The sequence below is a fragment of the Acipenser ruthenus genome, chromosome 3 (genome assembly GCF_902713425.1).
Source record: "Acipenser ruthenus chromosome 3, fAciRut3.2 maternal haplotype, whole genome shotgun sequence".
In the NCBI taxonomy this organism is placed as follows: Eukaryota; Metazoa; Chordata; class Actinopteri; order Acipenseriformes; family Acipenseridae; genus Acipenser; species Acipenser ruthenus.
The window spans coordinates 84,238,503-84,255,281 of record NC_081191.1 but is presented as its reverse complement, the minus strand read 5'-3'; the positions used below and the strand labels follow the sequence as shown (position 1 = coordinate 84,255,281).

Genomic DNA, 16,779 nt, shown 5'->3' with positions numbered 1-16,779 from the left:
CATCTGTCTGTCTTTTTATATGTAATTTTATATATACAGTATCCAATGAATTGCCATTTGAATTGTGATGAAATCTTTAACACAAATTATTGCAGGTATCAAAATCTCTGGGTATAAGGAGGATGTCCGTTTGACTGTCTCTGTCTATCTGTCTGTGTGCCTGTCTAAATGTCACACTTCCATTTTGTTACAAATTACTTGTTAAATATTTGTGAAGTGGTGGACATTTATGAAGTGGTTTATTGTCGTACATATTAGATCTCTGGCATGTTTTTTTTCTTTTACTGGCAGGCAGTGATTAATTTAAATCCCTCATGAATCATATACAGTATAATGATTCTTTTAAATGGTATTCTGGTTGATAGAGTGCAGTGGATGTTTTTTTTTTTTTTTTGTCTCTCACAAGATATCAGAATATTCTCTGTGTAGAAATCAAACAAAGGTCAGTCATCATAACAATTAATTCTTGAAAATGTTGTTTATGGTTTCTGTTTTATAGGGTATAGCTCTTGTAGTGTTTATATGTAATGGCAACCACGTCACATTTAACCCATTCCCTTCAAAGTGTTTCCTGCCAGTCGTCAGATGCCTGCATACCTGACACACATGTGGCATTTCAGCTTGAAGTGGTATGAAAAAAACGCCAGGTGCCATTTGAAGGATGGGCAGAGCTAACTAAACTCAAAGAGGCATATGACCTCATGGAATAAATGCTGTATGCAAAATCCCCATCAGAAGTACAAATTAGCTTGAGGATCATTTAAATTGCATCATTTCACTTGGTAGATTGCCTATATTAGAAAGCCAGTTCAGCCAAGGACACATTTAGAGCTGTTTTTGGTCCATCAGCCTATAGCGCTGAAAACAGAAAGCATTACACTGCTACAGAAACTGGTTAGGAGGAATAACTGCTAGAATTTTTGATATGCCTCTATTTAACTGGTAAAGGATGAAGCAGACAAAGTGTGGGAACCTGTGCAAACCCCACATATGATACCTGTAGATATTTTGGTTGTCCCCACTCCATAGCTTTTTAAGAATAAGAAACTGCTTAAACTAATTATAAGCCCCTCGATTAAATGTCTTGAGTTGTTTATTTTTGGTTTGGTAACTTATTTGGGTGTGCTTTTCCCTTTAAAAAAAAAAAAAAAAAGTGTCAATGCCCATTTGGAGTAACAACATTTGAAAATGTAGCCCAAGAGTTACGTCTTTACCATTACTATGTTTTAAAAGAAGAAGCAGCCAAATTCGTGGATGAACAGAGGAGCCCTGTGGAGGTGTCAGCCTCCCCGTCGGAGATCCTGGAGCTGAGCTGCGAAGTGTCCTCCCCAGGTGGTGTGGTGATGTGGAGAAAGGAACAGACTGAGGTGAAACAGGACCAGACAACGACCCTCACCTCACAGGGAATGCAGCATAAACTTGTCATTAAGAATGCCAGGCAGAGCGACCAAGGGCAGTACACCTGTGGAACTGCCGAAGACAAAGTTGCATTCCACGTCAAAGTGAAAGGTGAGAAAGAGTAGTAGTGTTCTTTAATTCCATTGTGTCTGTTCATTTAGCCATCACTCTGTCTCTTTATATGTAACTTACATGTAATCTATTTTCGGCATATCTCCCTCTAACTTCTAGTTCAGATCGTTGCTCTCATAATTTGATGCTGTAATTCTGCACAAGATTGAAGCACCACGATGACATCTATTTTTTCCCCCCAGAACCCGAGCCTGGCAACTGGCAAATAATTATTTCATTTTGAAATTCTTAAATATTTGAGTATTCTAGCTCACCTAGAATACATGTGCACCAAAGTCGTAATGCCAAACATGGACATGCATATCTATGGTTTCAATATTTGGCAGCTCTGAGCAGTGATCTGAATGGACTCACTGTGATCTCTCTTCCCTCACATCAGAACCCGAGCCTGTGTTTACCAGCAGTGCTCCTGTTCAGAAGGAGGTGAAGGCCAGCCCTTCAGAAAAGGCCACCCTGACCTGTGAGGTGTCCCAGGCAGAGACTGAGGTGAAGTGGTACAAGGATGGCAAACTGCTGAGCTCCAGCAAGAAGACAAAAGTGGAGTCAGATGGAAAGACTCGCCGGCTAGTGGTGGAGAGCGTGGAGAAGAAAGATGCTGGGGAGTATACCTGCGAGGCTGGAGGAGAGAAGATGACCTTTAAAATCCAAGTTGCAGGTAGGGAACCTTTCACTGAGAGCTTGTTTATGAATGAGCTGGTCCTGGTAAGGAATGAGTAGGACTGGAAATTGACTCATCATCATTTCAAATCTCCAACACATGTTGGCAGGCCCATTCCTTTATGAGGAAAAGTTAAATTTGCCTGCTCCAACACACAATGCAGCATGGTTGGTCATGGCGCCTCAATGCAGTATGTGTGCTGGGGTACACAAATCAAAGATGTGCCTGAAACAAAGAAGTGTTGTGTGTTGAGCTGGCAGTTGCATTTTCTGAGACAAACAGTACCTAATAATGTGGAGATGCTTCCAATACTTGTAACAGGTAAATCAATTTTGAACCCAGATACAAAATGGAGTCCAGGCTTCTTTCTTAGTTGCATTCTAGGCTAGTCTGATGCCCTGTTATTGGTAAACAGTGAACAAGAAATGTGTTGGCTGTTACTCAATAAGCTGCATTACAGTGCATGGCAGTAAATTACATTTTACTCTGATTTGTCATTGGAGAGATTCTGTGAAGTGCTCAAGTTATTCCATACATGAAGAAAAATAAGAGTAAAAATATTATTAAAGATAATCATGATCATCACTATCAATTATCTATGTCACAGATCCCTTCACTAAAGTTCTGTAGCTATTAGGATATTTTTTTTAACCAATGAGCCAGATCCTACTTTGTGTATGTGCAGAAGAAAGTCTGATTTAAAAGTTAAAAAAAAGTTAAAGAAGGGCAGCAGTGTGGAGTAGTGGTTAGGGTTCTGGACTCTTGACCGGAGGGTTGTGGGTTCAATCCCCAGTGGGGGACACTGCTGTTGTACCCTTGAGCAAGGTACTTTACCTCGATTGCTCCAGTAAAAAAAAAAAAAAGAAACAACTGTATAAATGGGTAATTGTATGTAAAAATAATGTGATATCTGTATAATGTGATATGTTGTAACAATTGTAAGTCGCCCTGGATAAGGGCATCTGCTAAGAAATAAATAATAATAAAGAACACTTAATTATATTATTATTATTATTATTATTTATTTCTTAGCAGACGCCCTTATCCAGGGCGGCTTACAATCGTAAGCTAATTATAGACTGTGTTTCTCCACCTTCTTCAGAACCCGAGCCAATGTTTGCCACCAAAGTGCCTGTTCAGAAGGAGGTGAAGGTTAGCTCTTCAGAAAAGGCCACCCTGAGCTGTGAGGTGTCCCAGACCCAGACTGAGGTGAAGTGGTACAAGGACGACAAACTGCTGAGCTCCAGCAAGAAGACAAAAGTGGAATCAGATGGGAAGACTCGTCGGCTTGTGGTTGAGATGGTGGAGAAGAAGGATGCTGGGCAGTATACCTGTGAGGCTGCTGGGGAAAAGTTGGCTTTCCACATTGAAGTGACAGGTAACAGGCATGCTTGATTCACCAAAGTATTTAGTCAAAGAAGACTAAGAAAACCTGACCTGTAAATGAGCAGTAATAGACAACGGTGTATGTTCAACCAAACTAAATAGTATTGGATTGAAATACTGCCACTTTTTAAATAATTAATAATACTCTGATGTCTGCTTTGCTTCACTCCCTACAGAACCAGTGGCCAAGTTCCAGAAGAAACCCCCTCAGAAGCCCATCACGGTTCAGGAGAGTGAGACTGTCACCCTGGCGACGGAGGTGACTGTTGACAGTGCAGCAGTGAGGTGGTTCAAGGACAGTGTGGAGTTAAAGGAGGGGAAGAAGTACGAAATAAAGAAGCAGGGACTGGCACGGCTGCTGGTGGTGAAATCAGCCGAGTCCAAGGACAGCGGCACCTATACCTGCGAGACAACTGGGGACAAGCAGGACTTCAAAGTGCAGGTCAAAGGTCAGCCCAAGGGTTCTACTGCAGGAAATGTTGAAAGTGAAGCATAAGACGAAGATTACCTGTAATATGGTTTCTTCACTGGATGATGAACTCCACACAACATGAACTCCCAGTCTCCATGTCGCTTGGGTCAGGAGAAAGAACCATATCTCTTTCCCAGAAATCATTGTTATAGAGAAGGGGGGCAGGAGGGTGGGATATAGGTGTGTGCAGTTCATCATCCTATGAAGAAACCATATTACAGGTAATCTTACAGGTAATCTTTGTCTTACCTCACACAACGTGAACTATACCAAAGTATGTAGACTAAAGGGTGGTAGATTAGATGTTAGTAGAAGAAACCACAGATAATCTGAACGAGCAAAGGTAGGTTGAGAGTATCGAAAGATGCTCAAGTAGCGGCCCTGCAGATGTCCTGAATAGTAACCACTCCCCTTACTGAGTGGGCTTTGATGGGTTTTGGAACTGTTTTGCTGTCAAGCCTGTAACAGAACTCAATGCATGATGTTATGATGTTACCCAGCAAGAAATCGTCCGTTGTCTGGTGCGTTGAAGGAGATGAAAAGTTGCCCTGATGGTCTGCTACCAATGGTCCTGAGGATGTAGAAGTTTAGGGCTCTTCTGACATCAATTAATGGAGTTTTGCTGCTTCTTTTGATTTGTGAGGTTTTGGGTAAAAATCTGGAAATGTTATGGTTTGATCCAGATGGAATTCGGTTACCACCTTTGGCAAAAATTGAGGATTATTTCTGCAAACAATCCTGTCTTTAAAAGACTGAAAATATGGAGCATCAATAACCAGTGCTTGGATCTCGCTTACCCTTCTTGTCGCTGTCACCGCCATCAAGAATGCCGTTTTCCATGTCAGATACTTCATGTCACAAGTTGCCATGGGCTCAAATGGTGGTCCTAAAATTCTAGTTAAAATTTTAAAATCATTCCCTGATAAACTTATTGGCCTCCAATTTGCAATATTTCTCTTGTCTCCTTTCTTAAATAAAATAATTACTAATACCTCATAAAAAGAAGTAGGTAAGCAGCCCTTGTCTAAAAAAACATTAAAAAGGTCTACTAAAACTGGGCTAAAAAATACATAATTTTTTCATAATTTTCAAAATTCATAATTTTAACCATCAGACCCAGGGGATGTATTTAATTGCCTCCTCCACCTCCTTTACTACATTGGGCTCACTAAACATTTTCCTCTTTCCTTCATCTATTTTATTTATTTTTAATTTATTTAAGAAAGCAACCATTTTCTTGTTTTCAATTTTTTCACTTTTAAATAAATTAATATAAAACTTGGTTGCTATTTTTAAAATCGCCTCACTTTCTGTTTTAAAATTACCATTATTGTCATATAAATCTTCCATGTCTTTTCTTTAAATTAAATTAAAAAGTAGTTAAGGATTCTTTTTGCTTCTACTTGTGAGTTATTTAAAAATGTTATTGTGTCTAATTTTTTTATAATAAAACTCCACCATTTCTTTTTTAACTTTTCGTGTTTCCTTAGACACATTTTTTCCTCTTGTTAAATCATTAGTTAAAATAATTAATTTGCTTGACAGCTGTTCAAATCTTGACTGGAACTCTCTGCTTATCTTGAAACCTATGTTTTTTTAAAAAATATTTAATTCTGATTTTAATTTTGTCCCACCAATCTCCACTAAAGTTATATAAAAAACGACTATCCAGCCAATCCTTAAAATACATTTCAAACTCAGCACATACATTTTCATCGTTAAGCAGCGAATTATTCATTTTCCATACCCCTTTGCCATGGCTACTTTTTTAATTTCCAATCTGTAAAACTACCATGTGATCGGAAAAGGGAACTGGTACAACTTTAATATTTTGAATAAAAACAAAATAATTGACATAAACTATCTATTCTGCTCTGATAATTACTAAAGGTAAAACCAGGGATACTGGGATTTAAAAATCTAAAAGCATCCTTGCATCATGCTCCATGAATAAAATCATGAATGCCTTTAATATCTATAGGTGATACTGTACTTTTAGATGATTTATCGATGCTTTCTGCAATAGAATTAAAATCCCCCCTTCATAAAACCTTAAACGCAGAGAATAAAAATGGGAATGGCAATCTAAAAAGTTGTACTCTTTTGACAACATGTGTCGTTGGTTTTGATTACTGTGACGATAGTAACAGGAAGCTCAATATACATTTTCTCACTACTCGATGGGAAATGATTTTAGTCATGAAATATGGGTAATTTGCTTCAACATAGAGGTTTAATAATATTAAAGCCAAATAGGCCCAACAATCCTTCCTTTTGTTCCTCTCTTACCCGGTTTGTTTTTCACAGAGCTGCCGGTGGTGTTCAAGAAGAAGCTGGAGGACCGAACGGTGGAGGAGCGAGAGGAGGTGGTTCTGGAGGTGGAGCTGAGCAAACCCTCCACAGAGGTGAAGTGGATGAAAAACAGTGTGGTGCTGCAGCCCAGCAACAACATCGAGATCCGCGTCGAAGGGGCCAAACAGACCCTTGTCATTAAAAATGTGACCTTCCCTGACTGTGGCTACTACAGTTGTGAGACCCTGGATGACAAGACCCAGGCCAAGCTCAACGTGGAGAGTAAGATTACTCCATTTGTAACTACTTAGTGCTGGAATCTGTCAGATAATACATCACATGTGTTATTTTATTACATTTTTTAATTAAAAAAAGTTTTTATTTTTATTTTTGATGTTAATAAAGTGGTCAATATGTCAACCCTGAAGGAAGTGTTATATGATGTTGGTATTTAGATCTGCCATCAGTGTCAATGACACTTGTCAAAGGTTTGAAACGCAGTAAGCTCAATTTTGATGCACATTCCAATGCAGGGTTCTGCTGCACAACTTTATATAGGCACTAATGTACAGTGAGTCATTATATTTAGTGATATACATATGAAACACTTTATTTGGTGCGTTTTTCCTAATGTAAAGATACTTGAGAACCCAGACCATTGTTATATATTGTGGGTCTGGATTTTCGGGGGATTAGTAGCAAAGTGGATGCAAACTCAGGAAATTCAGAAAAACAGGATACCAACTCTAATGACACTATTTGATTCCCATGCAGTGATGAAAATTAAGCTAGTGCATGGGCTGGAAGAGGCAAAGGTGCAGGAGAAAGAGACTGTCACCTTCGAGGTGGAGCTGAGCCACACAGATGTGGAGGGGTCCTGGGCTAAGGATGGGCTGAAGCTGCGGGCTGGCGGTAACTGCAGGATCACCGCCCTGGGGAAGAAGCATGCCCTGACGCTGTCCAACCTCAAACTGGAGGATGCAGGCCTTGTTTCTTTCCAGGCTGAAGGGGTGCACACTTCCGGGAGACTCACTGTGACAGGTATGCCTCACCTACTGCATGGGCTGCTACAGTATTTCTACAGTGTGTGATGTCATACACAGTCTACAAACCTTGTTCAGATATATTAGGATGACAATTGCAATCACGAATCAGATAATACCACATAATACATTTTAGAGCCTGCTGTGACATTCACTAAAAACCTTGAAGACGTCAGCGTCCCAGAGAAGGAGAAGGTCACTTTGGAGTGTGAACTTTCCAGGTCCAATGTAGATGTCAAGTGGTTCAAGGTAAGCAGACATGTTCACAGCTCAAGGTCTGGGAGTCAGCACTGTATTTAGCAATGTAGATAATGTAAATATGTGGATGGCTCCTGATTTTTAAGAGATACTCCAATGTAAAGAAGTACTGTTGACACAGGTATCATTATAGGGTGACACTATGATTTACTGTTTGCACCAAAAAAGGTTAAAAAAAGAAAAAATATCTATCTCCCTCACTCTATTCAGGATGACATGGTGCTAAAACCAGGGAAAAAGCTGGGGATCATCTCCCTGGGCCGTATGAGGAGCATCCTGATTCACAAGTGTGCTTACGAAGACCAGGGCTTGTACACATGTGATGTGATGGACAGCAAGACTTCAGCGAAACTCACTGTTCATGGTACGGACGGAATTATTTTAACATTTTTGACCCACTGTCATACCCCTAGGGAAGTTACTGATATCCTGCTGTTGTCCCGTTATTATTGCCAAATAGATGCATACAGCTCATACACAGATTATACAGGTCTAGTGGATCACATGATGTCATGTGACCACATAACTTTGCATATATTGCAGAATAGAAGAATTCATAATTTTACTTCCATTCTATAACTTGGTCAGTAAGTCTAAAATAAAATCTGCTAGAAAATTCTGAACCATATTGACAGCTTTTGATTCTACAATATAGATTTTGGAAGCATTACTAGAAAATGTTAAGTTCAGTGCATCTTACAGTTGTCCTTTATGGGAAAATAAAGTGTGAAACAGATACTTGTAAAACACTTTGACCAGGCTAGTAGTGGTTACTTTAGAAACCAGTGGAATTGGTGGCTATGGCTTTTATTGACTCCACTGGCCTCTCCAGCCCGGGATATTAAAATCCTGAAGCAGCTGGAAGACGTGGAGGTGGTGGAGAAGGAGAGTGCAGCATTCATCTGTGAGATCTCCCACGAAGAGGTGGAGACGCAGTGGTTCAAGAACAACGTCAAGTTGAAGCCGGGAGACAATGTCAAGATGAGACAAGAAGGTAAGCCTTGAGTCCATCAGGGAAGTTGGTGGACAATGAATTTGTATATACATTATACAACACGCAATGACTTCCACATTGTTTTGATAACTTAGTGATTGCAGCTAACAAATTACAATTTGAACCATACTTTGTATTGAACACAGAAATATGCATTTAAAATGTAATTTTTAACTTTAAATATTTAATATTACCATGATTTGTGATAAATATTGTTCAAGAATATATTTCGGGAAGTAATCTACCATCAAAATGTTGCCATTTCAGATGGGGATACTGTTAGATGAATAGGAAAGCAGTACTTAGAATTCCTATTTTATTATTGCATCTTGGCCAACTTTTTATGGCTTTTTTCAAAAACAGGAAGGACATTCGTGCTGCTGTTCAAGTCAGTGAAGTCTGAGGATGCAGCAGAAATCAAATTTACTGCTGAAAGTGCGACATCCACAGCAAGCCTGAGAGTCAAAGGTAACAAGAAGTCTTCCCACTTCTAATTGATGCCTCTATTGACACTTAATGATAGACAAACAATCTCAACTTCAGATTAAATGTAAACATGCACAGTGAGTAGATTTACTCACCAGGATGTTTTCCTGTTGAGATTCATTGTGCTTTGACTCTGCTTAAAGTAAAGCTATCCTTATTGTATTACATCTTACTATCACTGGGCACTGTGCCTTTATTCAGTGGCAAATGCTCCAGGAACATCCATGCTTCTTGGAGTATCGACACATAAACTTAATCATTACCTTAAATCAAAATTTTACCCCAAACCTTTAACTTAATCCTAAATTTAAAGAGACTATCAGATTGAAACATAATTGTATTCTGTCCCTATTCCAGCAACGACGGAAATAATTATCTCTTTACAACGGAAGCTTTTCAAAACATGAATGCTCAGGTAGCATTTAGTACCTGATAAATCATCAAATCTGGTACATCTGCAACAATTGACTTCTCAATAAGTCTATACTAGTTTGTATATAATTCCTGGTAGTGTTATGCAATTGATTAAAAAAATACATTATGGATTGCTAACAAGTGAGTGAACTGAACTGGAAAATCTTCACTCCCCATTCCCCAGCCCTACACTTCACTAACATTCTTCATTCTTTGCTGGTGTTCTAGAGCTGCCTGTGAAGATTGTGAAGCCTCTCCGGGACAAAATAGCCATTGAGAAGCACCGGTGTATTTTTGAGTGCCAGGTGTCCCGCCCCAATGCCCAGGTGAAGTGGTATCAGAAGGGCAAGGAGATCCATGCCAGCACGAAATACGAGATGGAGAGCCAAGGCGAGTACAGGAAACTCGTCATCAATGATGTTGAGTTCAAAGACGAAGACACCTATACCTGCGATGCCATTGATGACAAGACTTCCGCTAAACTCCTTGTGGAAGGTAAACTGTTGGAGAAACATAATATATAGGAAATGAACAAAGGGTTTCATACAATTTTAAGTGTATGTAGGGATTGGTCTAAATGAGAGAAAATGGTTCATTATCATCTGATTGCAAGCTATAATGTTTATTGACTGTTGTAATTTGCCACCTCTTGCAAATAACAATTATAGAAAACACCAGTAAAAACATTTAAGAATGGCTAAAAATGCACACCATCCATACATTATGACCTGATGTAACAAGCAACAGGCTGTAAATGGTGTATATGTTACACTCATAGTCAGGATTTGGTAAAAAATAACCATTTCGCGATTTCAGCATTGACAAATTATCAAAGAACAAAATGAAAGGAAAATATCAAACAAGCAAAGAACGAAACACAACAGAAGAGACAGCTTCTTCAGTATTTGAGTAACGAAGCACAAAATAAGAGACAGCTTCTTCGGTTACAGTCAGAATGAATTTCATTTGTCCGATAGTTCATTCCTAATTTGGATGTTAAGTACACAAAGAAAACAAACTTTCTTTTCGTACAGCAGCAGCAGCAGCTGCTTCTGGTGCTATGCAAGGCTTCATATTTGTCAAGCAAAGAAGTGCTTCTGTGTGCGTAAGGGAGTTCAGTGCAATTCTAAATGCCACAGCAGCAAACTTCAGCAAGCCTTGCAAAAACGAATTGGATTTTGCAGTTTAAATACTGTGTATACAGTAGCCTTATAATATGAATAAAACAATCCATTTTTAAAGTGTGTTAGTTTTTTCCTCTAAAACTGTATTTTCTAAATAACAAGACGAGAACATTATGAATGTTATTTCAAACTCACTTGAAGTTTAATGTTTGAGGTCACTATTCTCCTAAACTGCTTAACACGACCCGCTTGCAAATGAGGCCACGGTCTCAATGGGTTAACTTTCTGCATAAATAATAAATACATAAATAATGAATCAATTATGTGTATCTTATAAATATAATTTATTGATTTTATGTTTATTCAATAAAAAAATATTGTATTAAAAAGTTTGTATTTCATTTGATGTCCATTTTTAACACCCCGCAATTAATTGGTATTCGCAGATTGAACAGATGTCTTTTCTTTTGTGTTTCGTTCTTGTGCTTGTTTGATATTTTCCATTTCGCAATTTGAGCAAAATAATTAAATAACCTTTAATTTCGTTCTTTGCGAAATGGTTATTTTTGTCGGTTACTGACCGAATCCTGACTATGAGTGTAACATATATATTTTAAAAAAATGAAGAAAAAAAACCAATAAAACACTTTAGTATTCTTCAAAACAAAATGAGTTGACAGCATATAGTTTAGTTTCTTTTCTCGTTTTTCTGTTATCTTTTTTGTATTGCACGTTTTACCTGTTACCTTACCTTGCAACAGTGGAAACATAATTCCTGAAAAACTAATCTGAACACCTTCTTCCTTTTATGCAAAGCAAATACATTTGAAAGTTTTTGAGATGTCATTTTGGAAAACTGTTTTAACCTTTTGGGGTCCCTGTTTGTCCAGAACAAGCCATCAGCATTGTGAAGGGCCTGAGTCCCGTGGAGGTGACAGAGCCGGCTGAGGCTCGCTTCGAAGTGGAGTTGTCTGTCGTTGATATAAAGCCACCCAAGTGGATGCTTAACAATGAGATACTACACGGCAGCCGCGATGTGGAGCTTGAGCATGACGGCAACATCCATCGCCTCATCCTGAAAAGGACCCGCTCCGAGATGACTGGCCCTGTCCAGTTCACTGCCGGCAAAAGTAACTCCACTGCACAGCTCACTGTCAGAGGTAAGAAGTCTTTCAGTGAGAGACGTTTATCTCAGAGTTTAGGGGAGACTTTATGCTGGTTTTGTGACATAGACTGTATTTTACTTGGGACCACAAAACTAATCTGGATTTGATCTCCATCCTTTTTTTTTTTTTTTTTTTTTTTAACTATTCAGAAATGTTATGGATTTAACACAAACCGACGATGGACAGCCTTGTATTAAATACCTTGTATACTGTGCATCTCTTATATACTACCCTAGCCAAGTGTACTTTGCCCTAGTACATAACATAAACCTGTGCATAAAATATATACATTGTGTATATTTAATTGTCATTAAGTCATGTAACATTATTCACTTACAGATCATCTTGATAGAAGCTCACCTGGTCACTGAATGAAACAGTCACTGACATTCTTTGTCTTCTGCAGAGCCCCCAGTGCAGATTCTCAGGCAGATCAAAGACACTGATGCCGCTGAGAAGGGCTCGGCCACCCTGAACTGTGAGTTCTCCCCTCCTCCCAAGACTGTAAAGTGGTTCAAGGACCAAACTCTACTGGAGTCCTCCAGCAAGTACCATATGAAGCAGGACAAGAACCTGGTGGAGCTAATTATTCAGAGTCTGAAGCCAGAAGACTCAGGAGTGTACCGGTGTAAGGCTGGGAATGCAGAGACCAAAGCAAAACTTACTGTGGAAGGTAGAGAGTTTGGTAGCTTTTTTATTATTATTATTGTTCATTACTACTCTTGTCAACTGTACTCTAGACCAGGGCTTCTCAAACTCGGTCCTGGGGACCCCCTGTGTCTGCTGGTTTTCATTCCAACCGAGCTCTCAGTTACTTAACTATACCCTTAATTGAACTAATAATTTGCTTAATTAGAACTTTCTACTTGTTTTCAGATCTTAAACAGTCTAATTAAGCAAATGATTAGTTAATTGAGGGTCTAGTTAAGTAATTGAGAGTTCGATTGGAATGAAAACCTGCAGACACAGGGGGTTCCAAGGAGCGAGTTTGAGAAGCCCTGCTCTAGACAATGATACTGAAGATAAGAAAAGTAGCAAAATGTATTTAATAACCTTATTTAAAACACATAAAACCTAGTGCACATAGCAATGAAATGTCTAAGTAGATGGCTCCAGTTGACTGTGGGGACTAAGTTTATTGAGTTGTGATGGTCTCCAGCACCAAAATACCGCAACATTGACTTTAATATTACATAATACATTTACCTGCACCTTATTCTTTCGTTGCTTTGTAAAGTACAGCGTATGTTATCATTCAGTGAATGAAAAAACACAATTAACTGTTAACTTTATCTGGGACCCCTGTGTCTGCTGGTTTTCATTCCAACTGAGCTCTCAGTTACTTAACTAGACCCTTAATTGGATGGATAATTTGCTAAGTTAGCTGTAACATTTCATAAGTAACTTGAACTCTGCAACTGTTTTAAGAGCTGTAAATAATTAGAAATGTCTAATTAAGCAAATTATCAGTTCAATTAAGGGTCTAGTTAAGTAATTGAGAGCTCGGTTGCAATGCAAACCAGCAGACACAGGGGTCCCCAAGGAACAGGATTGAGAACCTCTGACCTAGGGAACCACAGCCGGGGTGTGTCTTGTGAAATGTATTTTGTGTTGCATAACTTCGTGCTAGTGTGGCATATTTTGTCTTTCTATGTGCAGCTCACAAGGTGGAGATAACAAAGCACTTGGAAGCCATGGAGGTTGATGAGGAGAGCAATGCTGTGTTCTCTTGTGAGGTGTCTCACAAGGATGAGGAGGTGCAGTGGTTCCTGAACAACACCCTTCTCTGCTCCAGTGACATCAACGAGATTAAGAAGGATGGCAAAGCCCACACCCTGTCCCTAAAACGACTTGCCACTGAGGACTCTGGGACTGTGAAGGTTAAGGTGGGAGAGGTCTTTGAGGAGGTCCCGCTCAAGGTCAAAGGTGTGTTGGAACTTACAGCAGGAAGTAAAACCAAAGGAAAAATAACAGCATTGAAGCTATGTTGGTAATACTACTACTACTACGACTACTACGACTACTACTACTACTACTACTACTAATAATAATAATAATAATAATAATAATAATAATAAACAACCTTAACTGTGTTTCTCAGAAAAGCCAGCTGTGTTCCTGAAATCCCTGGATGATGTGATAGGGGAGGAGAGAGAAATGATAACCCTGGAGTGTGAAGCCTCCAAACCCAACGTTAAGCCCGTCTGGAAGAAAGATGGTATTGTCCTGGCTTTTAGTGATAAATATGAGCTGCTGCATGCTGGCAACACACTGGGGATCATCATCCACAATCTCAACAAGTCTGATGCTGGCTTTTACAGCTGTGATGTTGGCACCGACATTGCCAAATCCAAAGTCACTGTCCAAGGTGGGTGGGTAATTTGTAAATTGAAAATGTCAGGTACACTACGCCTTTAAGGAACTTGTCAAAACAATAATAGTTACTATTTCTATTAAATGGGTGTAATGACCATATTTCTTCACATGTCAGTTGACAATAACCCCTGTGCTTTGCTGTACTGTAATTGCAGACCTAAACATCGGAATCACCAAGAAGCTCAAGACAACAGAGGTAAAGGAGGGCGAGAGCTGCAGCTTTGAGTGCATCCTCTCCCACGAGAGCATTGACGAGTGCTCCTGGACCCTGGGTGGAAAGCCAGTGGAGAGCGGGGGACGGTTTGAGGTGTCTAACAAGGGCCGCAAATACATGCTGAATATCAAGAAGGTAACGGCAGCCGATGCTGGGGAAGTTGTCTTCACAGCTAGGAACGTCAACTCCAAAACCTCACTTATCATCAAAGGTAACTCCCACACTGTTTCTAGACAGGGGTTTCCAGGGATACAGTTGCTGTATTGAGCACATGCACAAGGTAAAAGGAAGGGTATTTTCTGATTGGAGTAAGTGGAATTGAGAAGGTTCAAATTTAAATTTTCCTTTAAATACATTGAAAATGTGTTCAATTTAGAACCATGCACAAGATCCATTTCATGTAGATACAAGGTATATTGTTCCAGATTTTCTATAATATTTAACTGTCTTTAGCAAAGTTATTGACACTATCTGAATCTTAAAATGTATGGATTGTACAACAGTACATTTTTTGTGTTTTACAGAAAAAGCAGCTACTTTTACCAAACAACTGGAGAACTTCAGTGTAGCTCTAGGTGAAGACATTGTCCTGAGCTGTGAAACTTCCACGTCTGAGACCAGTGTCAAGTGGTACAAAGATGGCAAAGCCTTAAGAAAGAGCCAGAAGTATGAGATGTGTGAAGAGGGCAACCTGACAAAGCTCATAGTCCACAATACCACAACCAAGGACTCTGGAGAGTACAGTTGTGAAACAGAGATCTCCAAGACCAAGGCAACTGTAGAGGTCAAAGGTAAGTAGAGGAAATAGAGGATGATGCATACATTTCCACCAACCTGTGGTTTACTTCAATAGAGCAAAGGGCTTCACTTTCTAGAGGATTTGCGGGTTTGGACCAGTGGTGTCAGTGCTGCCTGCGCTATCAGGTATTCCGGGTCTTCTCTTAAACAAGGAAAGAAACACTAAAATGACGTATTGTCCATCCAAACATTGCAGCAACTGCCATGTTTGTATCCAGTATGCTCGTGTTCGGTATGGTGATTATAATAATGAATATAATTTGCTGCAGGATGGCACACTTGACAGATGTTGACTATCATATACACCTTAAAGCTCCTTGTATCGTGATCGAGAGAGCGGAACAGAACATTGCACATTTTATCACTGTAGAGTAGTTTTGGCCATGGAGAAAATGAATGCATTCACTGTTGTACATAGACTAAGTGAGATATGTGCCTGTTTTTTTTTTTAGAAAAATTGAGTAGGTTCACCAAGGAGCTGTCTGACCAGAAGGCTGAGGAGAAGGGCTCTGTGACATTTCAGTGTGAGACCGAGGAGCCAGTGACAAAGGTCACCTGGAGGAAGGGTATTTCTGAGCTCAAAACAGGATCAAAGTACCAGCTGAAGCAGGAGGCCACCACCCTCTCCCTCACCATCAACCAGCTGGAGAAGAGTGATGGCGACAATTACTCCTGCGACATAGAGGCAGCTCAGTCTAGAGCTAAGTTAACAGTGCAAGGTATGGCTTCTCATGCATCCAACTCCAACTTCTAGGTCCAGTAGCAGAACTGCTTATTCACAACCTGGAGATGGGGGACTCAGCTGATTATACTTGTGATTCTGGAGACCAGCAATGCAAGCTAAACTGACAGTAAATATTAGGATGAAAAAGGAGGTTCCATCTCCTCAATTTATACTCTCCAATCTCACTCTTTATTGATCGACGTCACAGCCCAGCGACCAGTGGCATTCGGTCCTCAACCCTCCACTCACATGTATTCGCACACCAGTGCAGCCCAAAATAACCCAATGAACTCCTCCAGCTGCCTGTGAATACCTCAACGGACAGGAAAGTTCCCCAAATACGGTGTAATGTTTGATGAAATATCCACTATCGAGTTCCTGGGTTAAAAAAAAGAAATTGGCCTGGTTGTAGAATTGGAGGATGTCCACTGAATCTTCTCTGTGGGGAATTGCTGCAGTTAGGGACCATAATTGGACATTCTAAATTTGGGAGAGAAAATCAAGGGTAAAATAATGAAATTGTTAAAAAAAAACCAAAAAAACTTGGTTATGAACTCAGTAACCCTGACAGTGGTTTTCAGTGGTTTTTCTTGTTTTAAGGCCGAACTATGCCTCCTGACTACAGGAGTTGGTTTTAGTTGTTGTATAAAATGGAAGAGCTTTTGAGGGCTTACCTCCCCTGTAGCCCCTTGACTTTCTGAAAAATACCAAGCTAACTAGAGTAAGAAAACAAAAATCTAAATAAAGAAATGTTTTGAATACTACTTTAATGCATTAGTATACTTCTATAGCAAGTTGTCTACATTATTGAAGTAATTTGTTTCACTTGAGGTAATGGTCTTCT

The 16,779-nt window shown here is 39.6% G+C and overlaps 1 protein-coding gene across 1 annotated transcript in view; it reads left to right on the top strand.

Moving 5' to 3' along the window:
* The window catches only part of LOC117394545 (obscurin-like), a 116,637-nt gene that overhangs the window by 11,353 nt on the left and 88,505 nt on the right, over positions 1–16,779 (top strand). The window contains exons 8-25 of the mRNA XM_059020977.1: positions 1,234–1,509; positions 1,910–2,185; positions 3,291–3,566; positions 3,751–4,023; positions 6,354–6,620; positions 7,113–7,379; positions 7,518–7,630; positions 7,850–8,003; positions 8,472–8,633; positions 8,997–9,101; positions 9,762–10,028; positions 11,548–11,817; positions 12,230–12,496; positions 13,483–13,749; positions 13,925–14,191; positions 14,355–14,624; positions 14,938–15,204; positions 15,664–15,930. Of these exons, the coding sequence (XP_058876960.1) occupies positions 1,234–1,509; positions 1,910–2,185; positions 3,291–3,566; positions 3,751–4,023; positions 6,354–6,620; positions 7,113–7,379; positions 7,518–7,630; positions 7,850–8,003; positions 8,472–8,633; positions 8,997–9,101; positions 9,762–10,028; positions 11,548–11,817; positions 12,230–12,496; positions 13,483–13,749; positions 13,925–14,191; positions 14,355–14,624; positions 14,938–15,204; positions 15,664–15,930 (4,311 nt within the window). The remainder of the gene's footprint in view (positions 1–1,233; positions 1,510–1,909; positions 2,186–3,290; positions 3,567–3,750; positions 4,024–6,353; positions 6,621–7,112; positions 7,380–7,517; positions 7,631–7,849; positions 8,004–8,471; positions 8,634–8,996; positions 9,102–9,761; positions 10,029–11,547; positions 11,818–12,229; positions 12,497–13,482; positions 13,750–13,924; positions 14,192–14,354; positions 14,625–14,937; positions 15,205–15,663; positions 15,931–16,779) is intronic.